Source organism: Panthera onca, chromosome C1 (assembly GCF_046562875.1).
Source record: "Panthera onca isolate mPanOnc1 chromosome C1, mPanOnc1 haplotype 2, whole genome shotgun sequence".
NCBI lineage: Eukaryota > Metazoa > Chordata > Mammalia > Carnivora > Felidae > Panthera > Panthera onca.
The window spans coordinates 30,171,281-30,198,809 of record NC_138346.1 but is presented as its reverse complement, the minus strand read 5'-3'; the positions used below and the strand labels follow the sequence as shown (position 1 = coordinate 30,198,809).

Here is a 27,529-nt window from a genome sequence, read left to right as displayed (position 1 = left end):
ACAGACAGAGAGAGACAGAGTGAGAACAGGGGAGGGGCAGAGAGAGAGGGAGACACAGAATCCAAAGCAGGCTCCAGGCTCTGAGCTATCTGCATAGAGCCCAATGCAGGGCTTGAACTCATGGAGTGCAAGATCGTGACCTGAGCTGAAGTCCGATGCTTAACCAACTGAGCCACCCAGGACCCTTAAGTAATTTTTTTTAAAGTGATCTCTACACCCAACATAGGGCTTGAACCCATGACCCTGAGATCTAGAGTCAGAAGCTCTACCGAATGAGCTGGCCAGGTGTCCCAGGTAATAATTCTTTTTTTCTCCAGGTAATAATTCTCAATTGCAGTATCAACTATGTAACTAATAAAACCTATGATTTGGTTTTTAAAAAATATTGAGGGGCGTCTAGGTGGCTCAGTCAGTTAAGCATCTGACTTCGGCTCAGGTCAAGATCTCACAGCTCATGGGTTCGAGTCCTGCATAGGGTTCTGTGCTGACAGCTCGGAGCCTGGAGCCTGCTTCGGATTCTGTGTCTCCCTCTCTCTCTGTTCTTCCCCTACTCATACTCTGTTTCTCTCTCTCTCTCAAGAATAAATAAACATTAAAAAAATATATTAAAAAAATATTGGGGCGTGTGTATGTAATTCTTGAACGGAAAATATTCAATCCACTAAATATATTGCCATACAGTTTCTAATCTACACAATATTCAATTCTCTTCTGTTTCTGGTATCACAGATGCTACTTACCTTGATAAATAATGAAACAATCCTTTGGCAAATCCTGTCGAGTGATACAACCTCCATCTGCTCCCAGGAGAAATAGCACTTTGGGAGGGCTTTTACGAATTGCTTCCACCCCAGGTTTATAGCCAAGGTCCAAAGCAGCTACTTGGCTTGCAATCCTGTAAAACAATCAGATTTTTAGCACACCTGCAGTGTTATCATTATAAAAAATCAAATGTGATTCTTGAAATGATACTTAATCTCTTTTCTATTCAATGCTGACAAAGACCTTCCCTTATTTTCTTTACCCATTTTAAATAGATGTCAAAACCAGAAACAGCAGTTTTTTACTGTTTTAAGAATGGCAAAGAAACAAGGTGCTTAGAATTATTAGAATAATTGTGGAAACATTATGCCAATTGAAATTACCCTAAAATTGGTTCTTAGTCAACACAGTAAGCCAAAAACTGTCATTAGATAAAAATTAGACGATTTTGAAAACCGAAAGGGAGAAATTAAAACACTACCCATAAGACTGTAACTTGGAGAAAACTATAATTAGTTCATGGGTGTATGTCCTTATGGAGTTCTTTCTATGAACATATACTACTCTTATAAGCAGAAAATAATCCTTTAAAGAACAAATCTGGGGGCGCCTGGGTGGCGCAGTCGGTTAAGCGTCCGACTTCAGCCAGGTCACGATCTCGCGGTCCGTGAGTTCGAGCCCCGCGTCAGGCTCTGGGCTGATGGCTCGGAGCCTGGAGCCTGTTTCCGATTCTGTGTCTCCCTCTCTCTCTGCCCCTCCCCCGTTCATGCTCTGTCTCTCTCTGTCCCAAAAATAAATTAAAAACGTTGAAAAAAAAAAAAAAAATTAAAAAAAAAAAAAAAAAGAACAAATCTGAAATAACTATACTCTGAACAACTCAGTCTTTGGTCTAATTTGCTAATGTTAACTTTCCTTCTAGAAATAGTAGCCATTCTGAGGACCTACTATATATAAAGCAGAATGGTGTTTTACCTATTTGTTGGGGGAGGAGAGCAGGTCAAACCAACTCCTACCAGATGCTACTACTCTGTCAAACTCTGACTGGATAACGTCAAAAGAATGAAACGTTTTTAAAAAAAGTGTAAGATATATATAACGAAAACTACAGAACAACTTTGAAAGAAATTAAAGACCTTACTAAATGGAAAGACATCCCATGTCCATGGATTAGGAGACTTACTACTGTTAAGACAATACTCACCAATTGAACTTATAGATTCAGTGCAATCCCTATCAAAAATCCCAGCTGAATACTTTACAGAAACTGACAAGCTGATCCTAAAATTCATATGGTTTGCAAAGGATCCAGAATAGCCAAACCTATCATGAAAGTAAACAAAGTTGGAAGACTCCTAATTCCCAATTTCAAAACTAATCCCTGTGCCCCAATAGTATTTTTTTAATGTCTTGATACCTCTCTCTCAAAGATCTGAGCAGAGACTCACATTAACTTATGACAGTCTACCTCATCCTGGAAAAACAAACTCAGTAAGCCTAAGTTTTGCCTTTGCAATAAAAGATACGTCCTAATAAACTAAAATGAACTTTCAAAAAAAGGAAATCTTTTAATAATGAAATGAAAAACAAGGTTAATAAATTAAAAATTACATCAAAGTCAGTGCTCTCTAGAATGAAAACCGACAAAATGATGGAACAAAAAAAGACATTTTCTCTAAGGGTGCCTGGGTAGGTCAGTCGGTTAAGCATCTGACTCTTGGTTTCAGCTCAGGTCATGATCTCACTGTTAGTGACTTTGAGCCTCGTGTCGGGCTCTGTGCTGGCAGTGCAGAGCCTGCTTTGGATTCTCAATCTCCCTCTTTCTACCCCTACCCCACTTGTGTTCTCTCTCTCAAAAGTAAATAAACTTTTTAAAAAATGTTTATTTATTTTTGAGAGAGAAAAAGAGCGCAAATGGGAGAGGGACAGAGAGAGAGGAGACACAGAATCCAAAACTGTCAGCACAGAGCCTGACACAGGGCTCAAACCCACAAACCCCAAGATCATGACTTGAGCTGAAGCCAGCCACTTAGCCAACTGAGCCACCGAGGTGCCCCGATAAATAAACTTTTTCTAAAAAGGCATTTTCTCTAAACCCAGAGAAAAAGGAAATGAGAAAAATTATGAGGGAAAAGAATCAAAAGTCTGAAGGCCACCAATGCATAACAAAAGAAGCTTCTGCATGAGAGCAAGTAACTAAGTAAACCAGTAACTATGATATTCCCAGGCAAAGGTAATGACAGCTGAGTGTCACCACTTATATTCTGGTAGAATTTTCTTTAACATCAAAAATAAGGAACCCTTAAAAATCAAGAACCAAAGGGCAAGCAAGCAGACACGTACACCTACACAAAGTCAGGTCATTCTCAGGGACAAAACTGAGATTACAGGAGATTCTCTTTAAAATGTTAAATGAAATGGTGAAAAATTACTGACTATTAAAGGAAAAAAGACTGTCACCTTTGTACTTAGCCAGGTGTTTATCTGTGAGAAGGAACCAGAAATACATTGTTAGACATTCAGGAATTTTTTTTAAGTTATTAATTTTGGTATCCATTCAGAAACACAAAACTGTATGAATAAGGACATGGATGCAAGGGTGAACTAAAAATAAGAAGTAAAAATTGTGACCAGAAAGGATCCAGAGGTGTTGGTTAAGTGTCCAACTTTGGCTCAGGTCATGATCACGTGGTTTTTGAGTTCGAGCCCCATGTCGGGCTCCGTGCTGACAGTTCAGAGCCTGGAGCCTGCTTCCAAATCTGTGTCTCCCTCTCTCAGCCCCTTGCCCACTCACACTCTGTCTCTCTCTTTCTCTCTCAAAAGTAAATAAACATTTAAAAAAATATATAAAATATAAAGTTTTTCAAAGTGTTTACAAGATTTGCAATGCCAAATCAAACCAATAAAGGAGAAATATAACACTGAAATTAATGTTTTAGAATGTATGAAAATACTTCTAAATGAAAACAATTTGCCTATCATATTTAAAAGTGGTTAGCTTTAATCCTTAAACAAATTTGAAAAGTAATACGTGGGGTGCCTGGGTAGCTTATAGGTTAAGTGTCTGACTCTTGATTTCAGCTTAGGTCAGGATCTCAAGGTCGTGATATCAAGCCCTGGGTTGGGCTCTGCGCTAAGTGTGGAGCCTGCTTGGGATTCTCTCTCTCTCTCTCTCTCTCTCTCTCTCTCTCTCTCTCTCTCACTTTCTCTGATATTGCATTATTTTTAAAGACTAGCGCCTCCCCCCAGATTTAAAAAAAAAAAAAAAAAAGCTCAACATGACTCTTCATCAGGTAAATACAAATCAAAACCACAGTAAGATACCACCTCACACTTGTGAGAATGGCTAAAATTTACTACACTGCTCTGTCTCTCTCTGTCCCAAAAATAAATAAAAAACGTTGAAAAAAAAAAAATTGAAAAAAAAAAAAAAAAAAAAAAAAAAGGGGCGCCTGGGTGGCGCAGTCGGTTAAGCGTCCGACTTCAGCCAGGTCATGATCTCGCGGTGCGTGAGTTCGAGCCCCGCATCAGGCTCTGGGCTGATGGCTCGGAGCCTGGAGCCTGTTTCCGATTCTGTGTTTCCCTCTCTCTCTGCCCCTCCCCCGTTCATGCTCTGTCTCTCTCTGTCCCAAATAAATAAAAAACGTTGAAAAAAAAAAAATTGAAAAAAAAAAAAAAATAAAATTTACTACACAAAAAACAAAAGGCGTTGGAAAAGATATGAAGAAAGGGGAACGAACACTCTTGCACTGCTGGCGGTACAGCCACTCTGGATTATAGTACGGAGATCCCTCAAAAAACTAAAAGTAAAACTACCCTACAATCTAGCAATTGCACTATTAAGCATTTACCCAAAGGATAAAAAAAAATACAGATCTGAAGAGGTACATGCACCCCAATGTTTACAGCAGTATTAACAACAATAGCAAAACTATATAGAGAGCCCAGATGTCCATCAGCTCATGAATGGATAAAGAAAATGTGGTGTCAGGGCGTCTGGGTGGCTCAGTCAGTTGAGCATCCGACTTCAGCTCAGGTCATGATCTCGCAGTTTGTGAGTTTGAGCCCCGCATCAGGCTGTGTGCTGACAGCTCAGAGCCTGGAGCCTGCTTCAGATTCTGTGTGTCTCTCTCTCTGCGCCTCCCCACTCACACTCTGTCTCTCTCTCCTTCAAAAATAAATAAACATTAAAAAAAAAAATGTTTTTAAGAAAATGTGGTGTGTGTATGTATGTGTGTATACACACACACACACAACAGAATATTACTCAGCCATCAAAAAGAATGAAATCTTGCCATTTGCAATGACATAGATAGAGCTAGAATATATTATACTAAGCCAGATAAATCAGAGAAAAACGACTATCATATGATTTCATTCATATGTGGAATTTAAGAAACAAAACAGATGAACATATGGGAAGGAGGGAGAAGAGAAGAAAGGGAAATAAACCACAAGAGACTTTTAACAATAGAGAACAAACCAAGGGTTGATGGAGGGAGGTAGGTGGGAGATGGGTTAGATGGGTGATGGGGATTAAGGAAGGTACTTGTGATGAGCACTGGGTGTTGTATGTAAACGATGAATCACTGAATTCTACTTCTGAAACCAATATTGCACTATTAACTAACTCAAATATAAATAATAAAATATAAAATGAAATGAAATGAAATGAAATATTAAACTAGGGGTGTCTGGGTGGCTCAGTCAGTTGAGCATCCGACTCATGATTCTGGCTTAAGTCATGATCCCAAGGTTCTGGGATCAAGCCCCACATCGTGTGGGGAATCAATCTCTCTCTCTCTCTCTCTGCTCCTCTCCCCTGCTCACTCTTGCTCTCTCTTAACGAAAAAAAAAAAAAAGACTAGCATCAATTTACATGTTAATAATAACGAAATAGCTAAAAATTTATACATATTCATGATATTAAACAGCCATTAAAGTTTATAAAAAATTTCTAATTACAGGAGGAAATTTTATCAGGTAATGAAAATTGATCAAAACCAGGTTACAAAACTGTATACACAATATGATTTCAACTATATAACTAGAAAAATATTTATACAGGAAAAAAAGGACCAGAAGTAGCAACAGTAATTATCTGTAAATTGTGGAATAAGGATAATTTCCATTTTTGTATACTTTGTTCTCTTTCCAACTTTCTAAAATAAATTTGCATTATTAATATAGTCAGAAAAAAAACTTTCCTTACATTGAGTTCTCATGTTTACATTTTTATCATTTAATTGAAGTCACAGGACTTGTTGCAATTATTGAACCAAGGTATACTAATAGGGTACAGATTTTCAAAATTTTGTCAGCACTGCTTTTTCAAATATTTTAAATATTATTTATTATCTCAGGTTCTTCTCACACAGAAAATAAAGGTTTTAATCTATTTTGCATCTGCTACAGATGCTGCTAAATATTAAGCTGTTTGTAAGTCTAAATGTGACAATGTAACAGAATACACGTACACAAATTACTTGAATTTTACAGTATATAAAACAATTACTCAACATACCTATGAAGGATATTCATAACTTTCCAATCACTGGTAACACCACTACTCATCCGAATCTTTTGAGCAATGTTGGAAACAGCTGCAAGAATTGCTGCCCCATCATTTCTTTGGAGTGCAGAACTGCCTAAAACCACCATTGGTTTTTTAGCTTCATGTAATACCTATTTAAAAAGAATTTTGATTAAAAAATCTAAACAATCAACTAAATCTAATCAAATTTGCATCTACGATATGTGTGTCAAGTTTTAGTTTCAATGCAGAATGCCTTTGATTTTTACTAATCAACATATAGACATACATCCAACCAGATTTAACCAAAAACATGTTGCCAATGCTACGGTGAAATGGCTAAGTGAGAATCAGATAAAACAGACTTTCTAAAACTAAGTACTGAGAATGAGACTTTCCCAAATATCCTTTGGTCAGAATGATTATGGGTATGTCCAAGAAAAACTGGGCAACGTCCCTACAGACATTTAGTTGGCACCATCTAAGAGGAAAAACCACACTCAAGTACCATGCTACAGTCTATCTACCCACCATGCCCCAGACAAGGAGGAAGAGGTAGGGAAAGCAACCATCACTAGGATTACAACGCAGAATAGCTAAGACTTTAAGGGCTCTGCTTCCTGAATGTCAAAACATGAAGGGAAGTGCATGCCAAAAGCAAAGGAAACAACAGATTTGGTGGAGGATAGAAAAATTAAAAGCTGAAGACTATATAGCTCACTCTCCTGTCCACCTTCTATATCATTCCTCAATAAATAAGCGGCCCAAAGCAAAGAATCAGCATGAAAATTATGCCTAACATACTAGGGGAGGACATTTATCACAAGAGGAATTTCCCAAAAAATGTGAAGTGTGCAGAGAAATAGTTTTCAATAGCCTCAAAGAAAATGAAAAACACGCTTTTTCTCGCTTGAAAAGAAAGGCTTAGAAGAGTGACAAAACAGAGAGTATTATACAATAGAAGGACATTTTGTCACAGAACTCAGGAAAGAACTGAAAGAGAAACAAATTAGCGATGAACGTCATTCCAGAAACAATAAAAAACAAAATAAAACAGGACTTCAAAAATAGGGACAAGAAAGACAGGCAATACAAAATCATATAAAGCAAACTGAAAAAGAATAAAAGAACAAAGGAAAAATGACAGAAAAAGACACAAAAGGGGATCCAGTATCTGCTTTGTTGGTTCATTCTTTTTTTGTTAGCAGCACATCTTAACTAATAGAAAACAGACTTAAATCTAGTATAGAAAAAAAACATACTTATCATCTTCTGGGGCATGGAGATAGGAATTAGAAAAGAGGGACACTTTTAAGTAAGTATTTTTTTTATATTTTTGATCACTGCAGTTGTAATCATGTTTTTCCTATTCAAAACAAAGGAACTGGGCTTAGCTGCCTTGTCCCACTTGACTACACCTAAAGCTACACCATCTTGGAACGATAAGGAGAAGCGCGCACGCAAACACACAAGGAAGCAAAGGCACAGAGGATAGTAAAGCAGGAAGGAATGTCCTTCCATGATGACATCCTTGGACAAACACAACATCTGTCAAACTGCCTACCCTCCAGAGCCATTACATGAAAACCAGAAACTTCTTTCATTTTTTTTAACAATCAGCACTCCACCATACACACACAAATACTAAAGTAAAAAGAACCTTGAATCTTCACAATAAAAGGTATACCATGTCCCATAAAAATGTGACAGAGAACCACCATTAAGATATTCTGGTGAAGTTATTAAATTTCAAAGATAAAGATCTAAGTATAAAATATCAAAAAAAAAAAAAAGTTTCTATGGGCGGCTCAGTTGGTTAAGCGTCTGATGCTTGATTTTCGCTCAGGTCATGATCTCACAGTTCTTGAGATCAAGTCCCACATGGAGTTCTGCGCAAACCCCTGGTTGGGATTCTCTCTCCTTCTCTCTCTGCTCCTCCCCTGCTCAAGCTCTCTAAATAAGTACCTAGACAGTTAAAAAAAAAATTAGGACAGGGGTGGGGGGAAATATGACTGACATCACACTTCTCCACAGTAACAAAAGGCCTTGTTTATAAAGTTCACAAAGAGAAAAAAAAGAGTGTGGCTCAAGAACTCTATATCCTGCCAACGCTCTCTTCAGGAATAAAACAGACACTCCCAAGCAAGCAAGAACTCAAGGTATAGTGTACTTATGAGCCCCTCTTGGAAAAGTAAATTAAGACCTATAAATATCAGACAGCAATGAGATAAATGTAAATAAAGTGCTCAGTAGGGAAGGACTGGTGAAATTTAGAATAACTCTTGCAATAAAGAAAGATTTCCTAAAGTTTAATTGTTTCAGGTTCACTTCAATTTCTTTTCTGATAATTTCAAGTAAAATTAAACCATGGTACATAAAAACAGCATGTATAACACGATCTCGTCTTTGTTTGCCTATCCATCCATCTTGCTCTATACATGAATAGAGATGACTATGATGGTTCATCAATACTTGTTTGGGTTGGTGGAATTTGGGGTAATACTTTACTTTCTTCCATTTTCTTTTCTGTAGTGGTGTAATTTTTAACAGTAATCACACATCGCTATTATAAAACAGTAACTTTTTAAACTAAAAATGCAAAATTAACAAAGGTAGGTACATATAACTTGAGAGCACCTGGCTGAACGGATGGTTACCCAAAGCAATCTCCTGAAGAATTTTGGGGGAATCTCCCAGATGGTCATATCTGTAAGTGAGATCCACTGGGCTGCCAATAAGGGCCACTTTTAAGTCATTATGAAGCCAGCTGAAATAAAAACGACAAACTTTTAGAGCTAAATTACTAAATCAGAATAGTCATCAGTCTCATCAATGCTAGGGTCTACATTTATGTTACAAATGTTAAAAACACAAAAACACTCACAGAACACTTAACCTTAACAGATACAACTTATTGTGTACCTTTCAAAATAATAATGCTGTTAAGAATACACACCAAGGTAAGTCAGTGAATTAATTTGCTGTTAGGAACCCTACGCAACCTATAAATAAAACTTTTAATTTTAGAATAAATGATTTATAATTTTTATTTTGCCTTATCACAGCAGAGCCAGTCATCTCCTAATTATCCATTAAGGCCACTTTAATATAGTTCCTGAAAATAAACTACATCATTCATATTTATTCTCTTTGATAAGCAAGTATAGAACCAGCTCTTCTAAAAATAGTTACAAATGCAGTGACCACATATTGTTTGTCTGAGACAGTGCTGGTTTTCATCTGTTACCCTGGAGTAATTAATTCCCCCTTTCACTCTCAACAGTATCACATTATAGACAAATTATACCAACCTATTTATAAATCTCTAAAATATGAAAAGATGGAGGTATTCTACAAAATACCTGGCTTTGCTCTTCAAAAAAATGTAAAAAAAAACAAAAAAACAAACAAAAAAAACCCTGGAGAGTCATGACACTAATTGCAATGTGTGACTTAAACTGGATCCTGGGCAGGAAAAAAAAATCATTAGAAAAAATTATAAAAGAAATTATGGAAAAATTGGTGCATCTTGAATTATTTCAAAATGAGAAGATAAAGTAAAACGATCAGCAGGAGAAGAGGGAAGGAATGGACTGATTAGAAGCAGCCCTCCAATTATCTTCTGGAGTCTCATTCCGACTAACACTATTAGGAATCAGCTAAGTAGTCATTTTTCAGATGTAAAACAAATTATTATATAACCAGTTTTTAAACCCTGAATATTACTAACCTCTTTCGAATTCTAGCATTAAACAGTGGCGCCTCAAAACGCGGATTTGTACCAACCAGAAGGAGAACATCTGCCTCTTCCACACCAGCAATTGTAGTATTAAGAAGATAATTAGAACGCAAATCTGTGCTAGAAATACAAAATTAAAAATGCAGGTTTACTAATACACAATGACAATCCATGCAACATTCTCATGTCCACAAACCCAAGGTATTCCCAGACAAAAAATTCTTAGGAAGTATTTCTAAATTACATCAAAGTTTCAGATACTTATTATTGATAACTGGATTCTCTAATAGTTCCTGGCTTGACTTTGGCCTATATATGTGAAAACAAATTGGTGGTTATGATGGAGAATCCAAGCGGTCACATATCAGCCATATGTGTATTTTCTCTTTTTTAAATTTATCTTTTTAAGTAAACTCTACCACCAATGTGGGCTTGAACTCAGAACCCCAAGATTAAGAGTCACCTGCGGGGCGCCTGGGTGGCTCAGTCAGTTGAGCATCTGACTTTGGCTCTGGTCACGGTCTCAGAATTCATGGGTTCGAGGCCCGTATCAGGCTCTATACTGATGGCGCAGAGCCTGCTTGGGATTCTCTCTTCCTCTCTCTCTGATCCTCCCTGACTTGCACTTTCTCTTTAAGTAAAAAAAACTTAAAAAAAAAAAAAAAGAACCACTTGCTCTACCAACTGAGCCAGCCAGGCAGGCGCCCAGATGTACTGATTTATACACAGCTTGTCACAACAACAACAACAACAACGCAAGCCTAGATGCTAGATTCATACTGCTCACCCAGCTCCTGCAGTGGGGAAGACCTCTTCAGTGCACAAGGTGTCAGAGTCCACTCTATTAAGCAAATCTTTGAGAGCTACCAGGGCTTCAGCATCCACCAAGCCACCTGCAATTGCTGCCACATCCTTGCCTTGAACACTCTGCAACTAGAAATGGACGCAAAAGGTATCACCAAAACACCTCCGTTCAGCAAAGACCACTGCTCAGAACACAAAGCAATAGTTATCTGTAAGTATAAAAAAAAAAGCAATGAACTTCTGACTTAAAAGGTTTACACTAATTATTAATATAAAAGTGAGAAGCAAAGGTGTAGATGAGGCTAATAATACCACCAGCTTGGAGGGAAGCTGTTTTATATCAGAAACAAAGAGGTCTCATAATGAAGTTTGGAGAATGAAGAGTGAGGAATTACAGCTAAATACAATTTCTTCTGAAGTATCCACTGTTCCCTCAAGTCCTTTGTGTATGTTGCCTTTGTCTCTGGCTAGAAAGCCATTCTCTCCACTTTTGCTCTGGCAAGTTTGCATTCATTCTTAGATTTTGCCTAAGTCACCTTACGTAGGAAGGCATCCCTGATACGCTAGTCGTGGTTAGGCACCCCTCCCACAGGCTCTCTGAGACATGATTTCCTGCACAACTAACTGCAGCAGCACATGATACCTGACTGACTCTGCATCTTTCCTGACTACAAAATTGTGGGAAGTAGGGACCATATATTAGTGGTCTCTATAGCCCTACTTCCAGCATGATATCTGGCATTTGGTTCTTTTGTTTTGTTGCATTTTTTGTTTTTTGATTTTAGAGAAGAGAGAGCAAGTGAGCACAAGTAGGGGAGAAAGGGGCAGAGGGAAAAAGAGAGAGAACCTTAAGCAGGCTCTACATTCAGAGCAGAGCCCGATGTGGGGCTTGATCCCACAACCCTGGGATCATGACCTGAGCCACAATCAAGAGTTGGATGCTCAATAAAGACTGAGCCACCCAGGCGCCCCTCTGGCATATGGTTCTTAATAAATGTTCATTAAATGGAAGGCAATCTTGGTAAAACAAAAGAAGTGAAGAGACATACATGACCCCTCTTTGTTACAAAGATGTCCCTTAAAAATTACAAATACTATTTATTCTATATTTCAATTTTTTACCATTCCAGCTACACGAGAGAGTGCATCTTCCCAGGAAGTGTAGGTTAAAAGCCCCTTTTCATTTCTGACCATTGGCTCGGTTAGTCTTTGACGTTTTAGCCCATCATAGGCAAATCTAGGTAACAGAAAATACACCATTTACGGAACCTTGCTAGAGGCAACTATAGTTTTCAAGTTTAAAATATAAAAGAAATGTTATTTAAATACAGTACTGGTTAAAGTGTCAAACAGAATAAATACCTGAATACAAATAATTACTTCAGGTCTTTTGAAGGATGAACTAATAAATTATTTTATGAACACCATCTGAAACTAAAACATCTAAAAAGTTTGGGTTCTTATGATTTGTTTTCAGCTACCTGAATACTCTTGAAATTGTAACACATAAAAATCTGACAGCTAAAGAAGCCAATCATTTAATCACTTTTTCTTTTTTTTCTCAAATCGCTTTTACTTATAAAACTTGAATACCTCCAGACATTTTATCAAAATTATCACGTGCAAGCTCTAACTTATATTTAGCTTCTTTTCTCCAATGAACAAACTGGAATAGATTAAATATATTAATCCCCTTCAATTTTTCCAACTGGGAGGAAAATGGTATTTGTCAAACTTAGTAAGAAAGCCATTGATATACCTAGGACTATTAACATTAGTTTTGTCCAGTTCTCTATACAAATAATCTAGATTAATTTACAAGAATAAAGACAGTCCCTTAAAATTAAAGTGACTATAAAATTTAGTTTAAGTCAACTGCAAAAGTGAAGGAAAACAATGTAGTAGCACATACCTGGTTTTATCAGAGATCCACTCTTCATTGATGTCCTCATGCATCCTTGGCAAAATCCGCATCACCTCTCCAGTTCTTGTGCTTACCACAATATTACTTCCAACTGCATCCATTACATCAATGGATTCCGTCTTTCTGAGAAAATAAACACCTATGTTTACCACATTTATTTTGGCAATAAGGACAAAGTTTCTGTTACCTGGTTTCTCAAAAACAAAAAAATTTACGATGACTTTCCTTTCTGAATTTCTAAAATTAATGGGACTCAGAGAAACTGCAATAAAAAAAAATACCCTCGTATTTGAATACGTCACATTAATTCCTACTGTAAAAATAAAGCTTTAATAATTGTTATCTAGGGGCACCTGGGTGCCTCAGTCAGTTAAGAGTCTGACTCTTGATTTCGGCTCAGGTCATGATCTCATGGTTCGTGGGTTTGAGCTCCGTGTTGGGCTCCACACTGACAAAAATTTCTTAATCCGGGCTGTCAGCGTGAAGGCTGCTTGGGATTCTCCATCTCCCTCTCTCTGCCCCTCCCCCACTTGCGCTTGCATGCATGCGCACGCTCTCTCTCTCACAAAAATAAACTCTCAAAGAACAAATAAATGAATAAAAATAGGAACTGTTAAATAATACAAAAGCCAATGGTAAGGGCTCCAAATGGACAAATTTGATTATCAAGATAAATAGCAAGAGAGTAAGATTTTTGGGTATGGCCAATTAAAAAGTCTGATAAATCCTCCCCACAAAAAGCAAAAATAAAGCTGGACAAAATTAACAAAAAACAACCAATTCAGCACTTTGGAAATCTTCCAAAGGCAAACACCATCATGAGAAGCTTTTATGTGGGGCAAAACTACTGAACTTCAAGCAAGAAGCATAGAAATCAGTGGTGGTGTGTCTTGGGCCTGTTCTCATCCCCTTCCTACCACCTGAACAGGAGGCTCTGCCAGGCTCAGGGAGGCTGTGGAGATGGAAGTTTCTTTTCTGCATGCATTATGGGAGTTTCAGGAAGCAAAAGAGAAAAATCCCTACTTGAACATTTCACCTATGTACTGTGCCCCATCCCCCCAATCTTTTTATATACATAAAATACATGGCTTAAAACACAGAATTTTGAGATACTCCCACATATTCTAGTGGAAGTCTAAATATGGGGGGCAATTTAATGATAGGCTTTAGAACCTTAAAAATACCCAAATTTGTTGCAACTACCTACTCCATTTCCCAGTTCAGTCAGAAGAATCAGAGATATACGCGAAAATTTATGAATAACAATTTTTATCATAGATTTACAACTATATAGAAACAAACTAAAATGTCTAATAATAGGAACTGATTAAATAAAGGATGATATAGCCACATGTCTGAAAACAATATACAGTGAGAAGAGACTATAAATTTTAAAACATCAAGACAATTTTACTCTTTGGAAGAACAAGTGAATAAAATAATTATGTGGTTAAGTACTTTGGAATCAATCTCCAAGAAAACTATAATTAATTTGCCAGATTATCCTATCCTTTAATCTATCTACTTACTTTCCATTAAGAGGGTTTTACTTAAAGCAAATACATAAAACCTTAGCAGACCAAAACAATTAGAATACAGGAAGAAAATGAATCTTAAATTTTTTTGAATACTAGCCAATTAAAGGATAAAAAACAAATTGTCAAAAATTACAACACTGAATACCTTGTTTCCCAAGGGCGGGCAGTAAAAGCATAGGGCTTCGAAGTCAGGGCACCTACAGGGCAGATATCAATGATATTTCCAGACAGTTCAGACATGAACATCTTTTCAATGTACGTGCCAACTTGCATATCATTTCCTCTGCCTGTTGTTCCCAAATCATCTACTCCTGCAATCTCACTTGCAAACCTGCAGGATAAAAATATACCATCAAATGGTAAAATCCAGCAAAATTATCTCCTTTCCTATGATCACAGTGAGATAATGATTTTCGAAACACCAAAAAGACACGAGTTTATTTTCAATGGTGAGCAAAGTCCTTGAATAAAAAATTGTTCGATGCTTGCATGTAATTTAATCACAGCATAACACAAACTGCACGAATCATAGGTATAGCTCAGCAAGTTATCAAGGAGTTAATGCTTGTATATTTTTATTTGTAAATTCCACAGAAGTTGATATTCACTGAAAGAGAACAATTCATTTTATTGGCTTATGCAGAAAACATTAAAAACATCCCTCTTCTCCTACCAAAAAAAAAGTTGCCTTTTTTCTCTAGTATTGTTATTCCACCAAATTTTGTGACTATTATCTGAATGATATTGCAGAAGACAGAAGGAAAAACATTACCTGATGCAGCGAGTACACTGTATACATCTAGTCATGATAGTCTTTACCAATGGCCCAATATTCTTGTCCTCCACAGCACGTTTCCCATCTAAAAATCTGCTCCTATCATTTCCAAACATCATGGACTGGTCCTTTAGTAGATTAGGAGAGAGTTAACATAATGCTGCTAATGAAATTAAAACCTGAGATAATCAAAAAGATTTATGAAGTTTGACAACATACCTGCAGATCACATTCACCTCCCTGGTCACAAATAGGACAGTCCAGTGGGTGATTTGCTAACAAGAACTCCATCACACCTTCTCTGTATGAAAAGTTGTAGTACACAAAATGATATAAATTTTTGGCACTCAAAATGGCTATCTAACCTTCAGGGATGTACCTTTTCATATACTATTAACTTTACTTTTATTATCAAAATACCAATGTAACCATCATTCTAGTATTAGACACATAGTCTAAAAAATGCTTATAGAAGTCCAGGAATAAAGTATCATTAAAGAATCTAGAAAATTATGACTTTTAAAAACACAAAATTACCCAAAGTCACTAAATAGTCTTCAGAAAACATTAATTCAAAACAAAATAGGGTGCCTAGATGGCTTAGTCAATCAGGTGTCCAACTTCAGTTTAGGTCATGATCTCGTAGTCTGTGGGCTCAAGCCCTGTGTTGGGCTGTGCTGACAGCTCAGAGCCTGGAGCCTGCTTCGGATTCTGTGTCTCCTTCTCTCTCTGCCCCTCCCCTGCTCACACTCTCTCTCAAAAATAAACATTAAAAAAAAATTAAGAAAAAACAAAACACCCACACAAATGCACAGCAAAAACAAATATAATCAATGCCTATATAGTAACAGTAATACTTTACTACAATAATCTCAGTTCAATAAGCCCCAGACTCACTATTCATCATAAGTTGAACAGGTTACTATATAAGAGATTCTTTTTCAAGTTTATTTATTTTGAGAGACAGCACGAGCAGGGGAGAGGCAGAGAGAGACAGGGAGAATCCCAAGCAGGCTCTTGCGCTGCCAGTGCAGAGCCCAACATGGGGCTCAATCTCATGAACTGTGAGATAATGACCTGAGCTGAAACCAAAAGTCAGACACTTAACCGACAGAGCCACGCAGGTGCTCCTAAATAAAAGCTTTTTTTTTTTTTTCTTTCCCCTAAATAAGAGCTTTTAATGCTCAAAACCATAAATACCTGACTTCACCTCAACATGTACTTAATTCCACTGCTCCTAGAAGTCAAACGTGCCAACTTTTTCAAAACTTGCTACTGAATTTCCCATCTATGGGCAGGTCTAAATACTGAAATGAACAATTTTCTTCTCTAAGAAAAGTTACTATGCTAAATAACATGAAAGTACCTTGCTTTCTTAGATTTCTCTGAGTTTGTCAGGATATTCCAACCTTTCATTACTGGCATGGCACAAGCTGCCACAACCTGGAATTTCAATGGAAAAATGTCTAAGTATTTGTATTTAGTTGTAATTATAAGCAACCCAACATATAAAACATTCAGCTATACATTTGAAAATAAGCCCAGTATCTTTGAAGATTCATTTTTTTACTTTTCATAGTCACGATACGATAATCTGACACTTTACATTTCTCTATGAAAAAAAAATAAGATCTTGTACTTCTAAATTCTATCCTCCTAGTCAATGCAACTCTATATAGAGACTCTGAAACAGAACATCAAATAACTGTGTTTTGATTAGCAGGTACTACTGAATTAAAACTTAGAGGACAAAATGTCCTCTTCATTGTAATCCCTTTCTCTAGTGAAAATGGCCCGGCATGAGCCCTTCCAATGTACTGCCTGGCAATTCCACATCCTAGTTGTCACACAGCCATTTGGAAATACTACTGCCAGCTGTAAGAAGTCACCTTTAATTTCTCAATCTGTTGTAATTATATAGTGCTTGCATTTATAAAGCACTTTCACCAATGCATTTCCAATTTTGAAATGAACAGACTCAACTGCACAAAATAATAAATTTACAGATACAATTAAACAGGGCTAGGTTTCTCCACTACAACAATGATTCTAAGTAAAATTCGCTGCAAGATTTAAAGTTTTCTACCTTCTACAGCATGGTGTGGAATTTTAGGTATCAAGTACCTTAGGAGCTTTCTCAATTTCAACAAGGCACATCCTACAGTTTCCAGCAACAGACAATCTTTCATGATAACAGAATCGAGGGATCTGCATGCCAACCTTCTCACAAGCCTAGAAGACAAAGTAAAAAATTCTTGCATTAGAACAATCTGACCTCATCCTTGCTTTGCCTAAAACAGAAAAAGAAAGGCTATAACCACCTGCCTTATTACTCCTATCTATAAACATCTATACTTTTATACATTCTTCATCCCTAAAGAGATTTCCCTCCTTCTTTGCTCTTGACTCCTGCTCCTGTCTGCTCTCAAGCCTGCTCTAAGGCCTCAGCATGCCTATACCTTATGGAAAAAACTGAATAAATGAACCTCAGATTGTGCTGAAGGTCTGACTCCTCATTTCCACTCTGAACCATTGTCCATAAAGACACCCCTTCAAACTCTGTCCCCGTGGTTTCATATGTGGACTTCCCATGTACTAGATGCAGCGGGTATAGTAATAAGCAAGATCTTGTCCCAACCTTCATACCGGTTCACATTTCAAATGATTATACCCAAACCCTCATCTGGAGCCCTGACAGTTCACCACTTCTCCAAGTTTTAGACTTAAATAGTTCTGTGCATGGATACGCTCTATGGACAGCTAAAATTCAATCTATTTGTGTCCCCTATGATACATCTCCAAATAAGTTAATAAAGCCAGAAACCACAAAAATTTTTCCTGCTTTTCATTGTGCCTAAAGGCCTATCAACTCACTCTCACTGAATCTATCCTTTTATTTTCATTCCCATTGCCACTATCTATTTTAGGCCTTTAATTTTCAGTTCTACTAATGCAAGATACTCTTCCCTTGTGTCTCACACCAGTCTTGTTATTCTCCAAACTAACATCCTCTATGGTCCCTGCGATACAGCTTAACTGCCATGAAAACTACTGATAGGTCAAACTATAAGCTCTTTAGTATGACATATATCTTCTCTCATTGCTGAATCTATTATAGTAATTTGATTTCTTGTTTTCTCATCTTCTATATATACCTTATGTTCTAACAATAGCAAACTATTTAAAGCTTCTTTGTCCAAATATAAACACTTATCCTTTACAAATCTCCTCAGGGAGCACCTTAGATATCCCTAACATCTCTATCGCTTCCTATATACCTGGCAAAAATACTCTCCACTGTACCTTGAACATATACTGTTATGTATTTATTGTTTACAGGTCTATGCCTGGCAGATAGTCTAAAAATGACTGCTAAATGAATAAAGAGCATTTAGTTCTTGGTAACTTGCAGACAGAATGAAGTATCACTTCTTCAAGACCAATTTTGTTAGTTCTGAAGGAATCTGGAGAAATTATATATTTAATGCATGAATTCATTTACCTGCTTTGTAGGACACATTCTTAAAAAATATTACTAAAAATAGAGAAATCACATGAAATGAAAAGCATCAAGCAGGTTCACAACAAACAAAAATTATCTTTTCCCCAAACTTACCTAAATTAACTTGTAATTTATTTTTGGTAACTTCAAATTTTAAATGGGTATATACTTGGAAGGCAGAAGTGAAACAAAATAACTGCCATAATTCACTGAAGAAAGTCAGAAACAGATAAATGATAGCTCACTTTGAAATGCCAACATTTTAAATCCAACTTACTTTCATATAATTTTACTGTCTATAGTTCTTTTATGAGCATTTATCAAGGAATCTTAAAAATTTTTAAAGTAAATAAAGAGTGTAACAGAAATAAATTGATACAAAAAAAAACCACAACTTATACAAAAATAAAGAATTGGAACATATGCCTACTTGGAGTACGGTAGTTCCTGGTTCCACCATGACAGACTGACCATCGACAAATACTTCAATTAAGTTGCTTGCTGCTGTGGCAGTTGTTCGAACTGACCATCAAAAATATTGAGATGAGAAATAAATTAAGAGTTGAATTCATTATAGCAGAGGATAATGGGTTAACTCTAACCTACAAGTCTAAAATTTTTCCTCATTTTACACTATTCCCTTCTATTTCTCTAGATGCAAACTGTTAGAATACTGAATTAAGACAAAAACTTTTCCAAACCTGAATACCAAGGTAGAATATGGCTGCCCACTTTTAATGGTAGTTAATTTAAAATTTTTAATACCATGGAAAGTATGTTCATGGGAATACTACTTTTCAAAAGCAGGACTGCTTTTTCCGTTTTGGGACTGATAGTTCCTACTACTTTTTATTCCATGACAACTTCTATAAACTGTTTAAAGTTATATTTTTAAAATTATTCAATTTGACTAGGGTCATTTGTTTCTATTTTATTTAAAACAAATTATGTTTAGGGTCTTTTAAGAAACATTCCATAAACCAATGAATTGACAAAGACAGTAAATACAAAAATAGTACCCACAAATGCAAAAAAAAATACTCACCACATCCTTTATGAGACTTAGAAAGGCCTACTAAGGCCCTTTTTAGAGGTATCCTTAACATATTGCTAAGAATAAAACAAAGAAGAGTTATGTTATCATAGGAAATAATAAAACTCTAATTACAAACTTTTGGGTAATGGTTTTTAAGTTTAATAGCACTTTACATACATTATTTCATTGAACATTCACAAGTCCTGATATTTTTCCTCAAATTCTAGAGATGAGAATACTCAGTCTGAGAGAGAGTAACTAACTGACTTGTACAATGTCAAGGAGCTAAGAGGGAATAGCTAGTAATCAAATTTACGTAAAGGGCAGTGTTGTCGTTTTTAAAGTATAAACAATCAAATGTAAAACACTACTATGTAGTAATATAAATTTTAAGAATAAGTGAGCTTATCATTAATACTATGTAAATAAGACCTTCTGCCTTCATTTCGTAGCAATACTCATTCTAACATTCCATGTTCTTTTTTTTTTTATTTATTTTTTTTAATGTTTATTTATTTTTGAGACAAAGAGAGACAGAGCATGAACAGGGGAGGGTCAGAGAGAGAGACACAGAATCCCAAGCAGGCTCCAGGCTCCGAGTTGTCAGCACAGAGCCTGACGCGGGGCTCGAACTCATGGACCGTGAGATCATGACCTGAGCCAAAGTCGGACGCCCAACCGACTAGGCCACCCAGGCGCCCCTAACTTTCCGTGTTCTAAGCAGTCATCTACTAAATGTTCCTGAGATTCTGAGATGGCTCAGAAGTCCAAGCCTTTTAAGTATCTGGAGAGCCATTTTCTGGGCTTGGTACAATTATTTTACAGATTTGCAATTATAGGTCTGTTCTACCCTCATTGGATTAATGAACTTCTTGAATCTTTGTATCTTTGGTGCCTATTTCCAAGGCTGATACACAGTAAGCTCTAAAATAGTGGTTCTCAGGGTGCCTGGGTGGCTCAATCAGTTGGACAACTGACTCTTGGTTTTGGCTCAGGTCATGACCTCATGGTTTGCAGGCTTGAGACCTGCGTGGGGCTCTGTGCTGACAGGGTGGGGCTTGCCTGGGATTCTCTCTCCCTCTCTCTCTGCCCCTCCTCTGTTCGTGCTTTCTCTCTCACAAAATAAATAAACTTTAAAAAATAAATAAATAAAGGGGCGCCTGGGTGGCTCAGTCAGTTGAGAGTCCGACTTTGGCTCAGGTCACAATCTCACGGCTTGTGAGTTCGAGCCCTGCGTCAGGCTCTGTGCTGGCTCAGAGCCTGGAGCCTGCTTCATAGTCTGGGTCTCCCTCTCTCTCTGCTCCTCCCCCACTCATGCTGTCTCTGTCTCTCAAAAATGAATAAACGTTAAAAACAATTAAAAATAAATAAATAAATAAATAAATAAATAAATAAGAGTGCCTTGGTGGTTCAGTCAGTTGAGCATCTGAGGCTTGATTTTGACTCAGGTCATGATCTCACCGTTTGAGATCGAGCCAGGCATTGGGCTCTGTGCTGACACCTCAGAGCCTGCTTGAGATTCCCTCTCCCTCTCTCTCTGCTCCTCCCCGACTCACACTCTTTCTCTCTTTCAAAATAAATAAAAATTTAAAAACAAATAAATAAAACAGTGGTTCTCAACCAGGTACAGTTTTGCTTCCCAGGGAACATTTGGCATCATCTTTACACACTGTTGTCACAGCTGGGGGGAGGTTACTAGCATCTAGTGGGTAGAGGCCAGGGTACTACTAAACATCCTACAGTACACAGGACGGTATCCCGTAATAAATCTTTGTTGAATTACTGAAATAGGAATGAATTATATAAATAACACCCATTAAAGACATACGTAAGCAAACAGAATGTTAACTGAACTTTAGAGTTTTCATCCATTCATTTGATCATAAGGGCTTGGAACTGAACTTTTTGTCTACTCACTTGATCAAATGGGCTAAGCGTCTAAATTATAATTTTTCACTTGGAACTTCTAAAAATGGAAATTATGTGATCAGAATGTATCAATGTAGGGGCACCTGGGTGGCACAGTTGAGTGACAGACTCTTGGTTTCCGCTCAGGTCATGACCTCATGGCTCATGAGATCCAGCCCTGCCTGGGGCGCTACACTGACAGCATGGAGCCTGCTTGGGACTCTCTCTCACTCTCCCTCTCCCCACGCGCACACACACACGCTCTCTCAAAATAAACTTAAAAAAAAAAAAAGTATCAACATAATGACTTTCAAAAGTAAAGAGAGTAGAAAACAGTATGTATACATAAGTTTTAAGCATAAAATTTCACATATCTATTATAGAAGAGGTATAACAAGCTTTCTAATTCAGACTTGTTAATTCATAAAATTCATTAATTCACAACTTGTGATACTGAATTTGCAGACATGAAGGCTACCACATACCAATGAGTGATTTTTGATAAATAAGAGTTTCTGCTTAATGTACAGATCAGGAAGCAAACAATACTTCTTAGATTATGTGGTATTAGGAGTTCAGTAAATGTCAATTAGAACTAAATTCAACATGGACAGAAATAGCCACTGAAAATCAGTTTCAAAGTCCTCTTCCTTGGTACTCCCTCTCTGTACCATAGGCACACATTGTGTACATAACTTTATTATTCCACCTACTAAACTGTAGGTTAGTAATTGATTTTAGTACCTACTAAACTGTAAGCTCCTTGAAGAGGAATAGTGCAATTTGGTCATTTCCGTTTTCCGAAGACCTAGCCCTTGAAAAAATAACCATCAAATAATCTTGTTAAGTTCCAAAATGAGTAAACTGTATCTTATTAAAACGTATTGCTATATAAAGGTAAATCTGAATTTGCTGAATTAAGAGTAGTGACAGAATGAAAATCAATAATATTTCACACAACGTGAACACTTTCTTACTATTATTTTGTCTCCATACAATATAAAAGTATTGCCCACTTTAGCTAGGAAATCAAGCAGCAATAGGTGGTCTCTTGAAAATCCAGCAGGGAAGAGTGCATAGCCCCAACAAAAGACAGTTTCACAAAACTTTAATCTGTACTTTACATGTATTTATCTACCGCGTGGGAATGGAGATAATCGCCTCCAAATGGGAAAATGTTAATGACCAATCATTTCTAAAACTAGACTGGACAATTTTAGCATAGGAACAATACAATATATTCCCTACCATATAGCCTGCATCCACGCACTTCTCTCCAAGGTACCACTCTATTGGAAGCCACCATCGTCTTGCCTGAACTATTATAAAAGCCCCCCCAACAGGTCTCCTGCTTTCTACACTGTTCCTACAGCCTCTCCCGTCTTCCCACAGGCTGTGGCCTCGGACTTCAATGCATTCCTTCAGAGCTTTCTGGCCTCTCCTTGTCCTTCTAATTCGGGCTTAAAAGCCATTCTTCAGGGAGACTTTCCTTAACAGCCTGTCCTAAATTTCCCAACTACTCCCTAGTCCTATCACCCATTTTATTCTTCGTGGACTCGGTTCTAGTTCATAGCAGACGTTCGAGAACTATTTGCTAAATGAATTCTATGTCTAATCTCTGGCCGAAACTTAACTTCCACTTTCCTGGAATTAAAAAGTGCAGGTGCTCTGACAGCCTTATAGCAAACACCCTGCTTAACGATGCACACGCAACTCGGTGGAAAGAAGAACATTCCGTAAAGAAACAACTTGAAGTTTATTCAGCAGACACGATTCACGTTACATTTTCAACGCCCTCTATTCGTTCTCGAGCGGAGCTGGGGCGCGTCCACGGTCTCCCGGTACGCGCGTTAGATCCCAGGAACTTTTAAGCAACGAAGCGGTGTTATCCGCAATGCGACCTGGGGCAAAGCTTTTAAATATTTCCTAGTTTCCCCACCAGGGAAAGGGATAAAAAATGTTCCCCAACGCACTCAATGGACAAAAGCAAAAACAACAAAAAACCCCCGAGGAGTGGATGGTGGCTAAGGCAATAGCGGCCAACAACGTACTGTACCAAGTACGTGTGAACTCGGTGGGGGCAATGCTCAATCCGCGGGCCTAAGTCAAGTACATAGATCCTCTCCCGGGGAACAAAACGGCCTCGGCTCCACAAAGGGGAATGACCTGCATTTCCCTTGCACAGTGAAGGTCACCCACAAGCCTGTCTCCAGGCCAGCGCTCCCAGGGCTTCCTACTCCTCCACCAGCTTTCTGCTCCGAAAGACCAGAGACCATGGCTAACAGCCCTCACCTGCCGGCTCTCGCGGGTGCCGGAGGCGGGGTGGGACGCGGCACCCAGTCAAGGACAAGAGTAGAATGAGTCACCTGGGCCAAAGGAAACAGTCTCGTCAAGAAATCAACTCCTGTGGCAAGAGGCACCTCAGCCTTCTCACCCAAGCACGACCTCACCTTCCCCCTGGAGCCGCCGAAGCCGCTCTGCAGAACTGTCTGCACCCCACCAACCCCCTCAGAGAGACCGGCTTGCTTATTCAATATGGCGGCCTCGGCTGACCTCGCCCGCCGGGCCGGAGAACGGGAAGCCAGGAGGGACTAGAAGCCCCAGATTCGACAATTTCCCCGCTCAGGTTGAGTTCGGCAATTTCCGTCAGCTGGCCAGGGGGCGGGGCGAAGGGCCAGTCGGTTGGAAGGGGCGGGAGCGGGGGCGGGGTGGGGGTGGTACAGCTTGGAACCGCAGTTCCGCCGGAAGTAGTCAGGCTCCTGAGGCCCGGCGTTTTCGGTCACTTCCGGCACTTCAAGGGGCGGTTCCTGTAGTGTTCCGGGGCCGCGCGGTACTTATTCAAGAAACACCCTTTTGTATGAGTTTATTTCTAAACACAAAGGCCTGCTAATAGCACGTGGGCCGTTCAATTCAGAGCCACCCAGTTTTACATTGAGGATGAAGAGATTAACGTACTTTGACCTTTAACCTTCGGCCCCGTGCGGCAGAGGGAAACGCCTACGTCTCTATATAAGGCCTTTTCCGGCCTCCGGCGGCCCCTTTTCCCTTTTAGCGCTAGGCGCTCGCTCCCCTCGCTCGCGTTCTCCCCCCCGCTGCTGCCCCGTTCCGCGATCCGCTGGCGCCATGGGTTTTGGAGATCTGAAAACCCCCGCCGGCCTCCAAGTGCTCAACGACTACCTGGCGGACAAGAGCTACATCGAGGGGTGAGGACGGGCTTCGGGCTGGGGCCGGGCTCCTGCGGTCGGGCCACGTGGCGCGGCCTCTGCCGCCGCTGGGGGAAAGGCAGCGGGGCTGCGAGGGGTGAGGGATTAAACGTGTGCTTTTTTTCCGTTGACGGGGTTCAGCCGGGTTTTCCCGCGGGTTTACTCGGTTAGCGAGTGTAAGCCTGTAGGTCTGGGTTAGAGGTTACAATCTTTGAGGTCCGCCAAGTAGCAGGGATTTCTCGGGATAGCGCAGAGGACCAAACACGTGGTCCCTGATCTCAGGGAGTTTACTGAAAAACCGGGCAGCTTGGGTTGCCAGGTAGCAAATGGTCCAGTTCCCAGGAAGAAGTTAGACAGGGGTGGCGTTTGTCATTTATTTGCTGGCGTTGGTGGTTTTTTTTTTTATTTTTTTTAAAGGCGAGTGTAATTATTTTTGCGTCCGCGGCAGGTATGTGCCATCACAAGCAGACGTGGCGGTATTTGAAGCAGTCTCCGGCCCCCCACCTGCCGACCTGTATCATGCCCTACGTTGGTATAATCACATCAAGTCGTACGAAAAGGAAAAGGCCAGGTAAGATTACCTTGGTATTTGTCTGAAGAGCAGGATGCTTTCTAAACTTAAACCCAAGATTTAACACCTGACCACATGGGACCCAGGCTACTTTAGTTTTGTTGGGACATTGTGAGCTAAGTATCTTTGTGACTTGAGAAGGCCAAGAGACTGAAGTCCTCCGTTTTTTCACAGAACAGGTAGAACATGGACAACAGCAGTTCAACTTTTCCCCACACTGCCCAGACAATGTGCCTGGACCCTGACCTGGGGGGCCCACCTCTGGGGTGAGAGGGTGGCTCATTCATTCAGTACTTGGCCATTCTTCTGAAACTGCCAACAAGGGTGGAAGTTTGGGGAAGTGGACTCCAGTTCACTAAGAATGGAACTGAGCGTACTTAATGAAATCTCAAACTGAAATACTCATACTGAAAGAGTAAATCCTAGTGAGTATTGAATGTAATCCCGTCTCACATGCTACTAATGTTTGTTGGGTGAGGAGGTAAAGATGCAGAAGTGTTTATCTGGGAGTGGTTAGGGGTAAATTCGTAGTACAAAAGGGTTCTATTGATAAATAGGGATGGAAACAAGTTCTGGTGTATGGTCTGAAAAAGAACATCGTACCCACCTCATCGTGATCGAACTTAAATTCTTTTTTCAAGCCTTCCAGGAGTGAAGAAGGCTTTGGGCAAGTATGGCCCTGCCAACGTGGAAGACACCACAGGAAGTGGAGCTACAGACAGTAAAGACGATGATGATATTGATCTCTTCGGTTCTGACGATGAGGAGGTATGACCTAAATGGACACGTATGTCGAGCTTAGTTGTAGACTCTGGTGAAATTGCCTGGATTTGAATTCTGGTTTCACCACTTGGTTACCTACCTGACTTAAAAATGATGAGTAAAACCAAATCACCATCTTTCGGCTGAGCTCGTGATGGATTTGCTTTTTTCTGATGAGACTGGTCTTTGTTGTGGTGGCCCGCTAGCTTTTGAGCTGAGGAACAACTAGCTTTGTGAAATGAATTTAATTTTTCTTCATAGGAAAGTGAAGAAGCAAAGCGGCTAAGAGAGGAACGCCTTGCACAATATGAGTCAAAGAAAGCCAAAAGTAGGTCATCTTATAATCTATAATCTGTGCTGCTTTAATTTTATAATAATGTGAGTAATTTCATTTGAAGCTTGCTCGCCAAAATAATTTCCTCCTTTGTTGAATAGGTCAGTATTTTAAAACCCGTGTGGGTGGCTCTTCATAAAACTTCCACAGCTACTGGTCTGCAGCCGCTCTTACGGTAGCAGTTGTGGCATTCCTCTGTGGGAAAAAAACTGTCACACAATTAAATACCTCTTTCTTAGCACGACAGAAAGTGGGCATGTGAGTGACAAACAGATGACTTCTGTGGTTTTGTTGGGCTGAGGAGATGACCCACCGGAAAACAGATGACGATTTTAAAAACGTCTTCGACTAAAATGAAAAACGTAATTGAGTGTCTGAGTAATGCTGTTTGTGCTCTTTTTAGAACCTGCGCTTGTTGCCAAGTCTTCCATCTTACTAGATGTGAAACCTTGGGACGATGAGACAGATATGGCAAAACTAGAGGAGTGCGTCCGGAGCATTCAAGCAGACGGCTTGGTTTGGGGCTCTTGTGAGTTCGGTCTTTACTTTCTGAAAATAGCATCTGGAGTTTGCATAATTACCACCTTTGTCAAAGAACAGGCCTTTTCTAAGGTTTTTTTCTTGATGCTCTTTCAGCTAAACTAGTTCCAGTGGGGTATGGAATCAAAAAACTTCAAATACAGTGTGTAGTGGAAGATGATAAAGTTGGAACAGATATGCTGGAGGAGCGGATCACTGCTTTTGAGGACTATGTGCAGTCCATGGACGTGGCTGCTTTTAATAAGATCTAACGTTCGTTGTAGACAATTGCCCTTGAATAAAAGCTTGAAGACAACTGTTGACTCTGACTCTTACATGGGGTGGTTTTTATGTTTTTCCCATTTTGAGGGAAGAAACTCAATGGATGTGTAATTCAAAAATATAAATTTGGGTCAGCATTGTTAGTATTTAGCCCAAATTAGTAGAAATGGACTCGATGTTAGTATAGTTTCTGGACCCAATGCACGAGGGTACCGCTTTGACCACAATATTGCAAGTTTCCTATTTGCCTTGTTTTCAAAAGAAACTCTATAAACTTCACTTGTGGAAATTTTGGATTAAGAAATTTGACGAGGGGTGCCTGGGTGGCTTAGTTGGTAGA

General features: G+C 39.0%; 2 protein-coding genes and 2 non-coding genes across 7 annotated transcripts in view; 3 read left to right on the top strand and 1 right to left on the bottom strand.

The window, feature by feature from the left end:
* NDUFS1 (NADH:ubiquinone oxidoreductase core subunit S1) overlaps positions 1–24,128 on the bottom strand; it is a 30,868-nt gene extending 6,740 nt beyond the window's left edge. The window contains exons 1-16 of one of the 4 annotated variants that reach the window (XM_060623172.3): positions 23,969–24,128; positions 23,811–23,884; positions 19,620–19,684; positions 19,005–19,096; positions 17,197–17,304; positions 16,439–16,515; positions 15,292–15,373; positions 15,070–15,200; positions 14,443–14,628; positions 12,748–12,882; positions 11,958–12,072; positions 10,819–10,964; positions 10,023–10,151; positions 8,930–9,059; positions 6,284–6,444; positions 741–895 (exon numbers count right to left, since the gene is read on the bottom strand). In XM_060623172.3, coding sequence (XP_060479155.1) covers positions 741–895; positions 6,284–6,444; positions 8,930–9,059; positions 10,023–10,151; positions 10,819–10,964; positions 11,958–12,072; positions 12,748–12,882; positions 14,443–14,628; positions 15,070–15,200; positions 15,292–15,373; positions 16,439–16,515; positions 17,197–17,304; positions 19,005–19,096; positions 19,620–19,680 — 1,708 coding nt within the window. In that variant the 5' untranslated portion in view covers positions 19,681–19,684; positions 23,811–23,884; positions 23,969–24,128. Of the gene's footprint in view, positions 1–740; positions 896–6,283; positions 6,445–8,929; positions 9,060–10,022; positions 10,152–10,818; positions 10,965–11,957; positions 12,073–12,747; positions 12,883–14,442; positions 14,629–15,069; positions 15,201–15,291; positions 15,374–16,438; positions 16,516–17,196; positions 17,305–19,004; positions 19,097–19,619; positions 19,685–23,810 lie in introns of all 4 variants that reach the window. The other 3 variants (XM_060623169.3, XM_060623170.3, XM_060623168.3) reach the window with 3 other exon arrangements.
* Positions 24,129–24,396: 268 nt separating this feature from the next.
* Positions 24,397–27,223, top strand: EEF1B2 (eukaryotic translation elongation factor 1 beta 2). Its single transcript, XM_060623173.3, has 6 exons — positions 24,397–24,721; positions 25,170–25,292; positions 25,934–26,060; positions 26,316–26,382; positions 26,792–26,917; positions 27,025–27,223. The coding sequence occupies exons 1-6, from the start codon at positions 24,642–24,644 to the stop codon at positions 27,177–27,179; spliced, it is 678 nt and encodes a 225-aa protein (XP_060479156.1). The 5' UTR covers positions 24,397–24,641; the 3' UTR covers positions 27,180–27,223.
* LOC132674096 (small nucleolar RNA SNORD51) lies at positions 26,158–26,235 on the top strand. Its single transcript, XR_009608407.1, has one exon. It is a non-coding gene; the product is annotated as a small nucleolar RNA SNORD51 (small nucleolar RNA).
* LOC132674099 (small nucleolar RNA SNORA41) lies at positions 26,531–26,663 on the top strand. The gene has a single exon (XR_009608410.1). It is a non-coding gene; the product is annotated as a small nucleolar RNA SNORA41 (small nucleolar RNA).
* Positions 27,224–27,529: the final 306 nt, after the last annotated feature.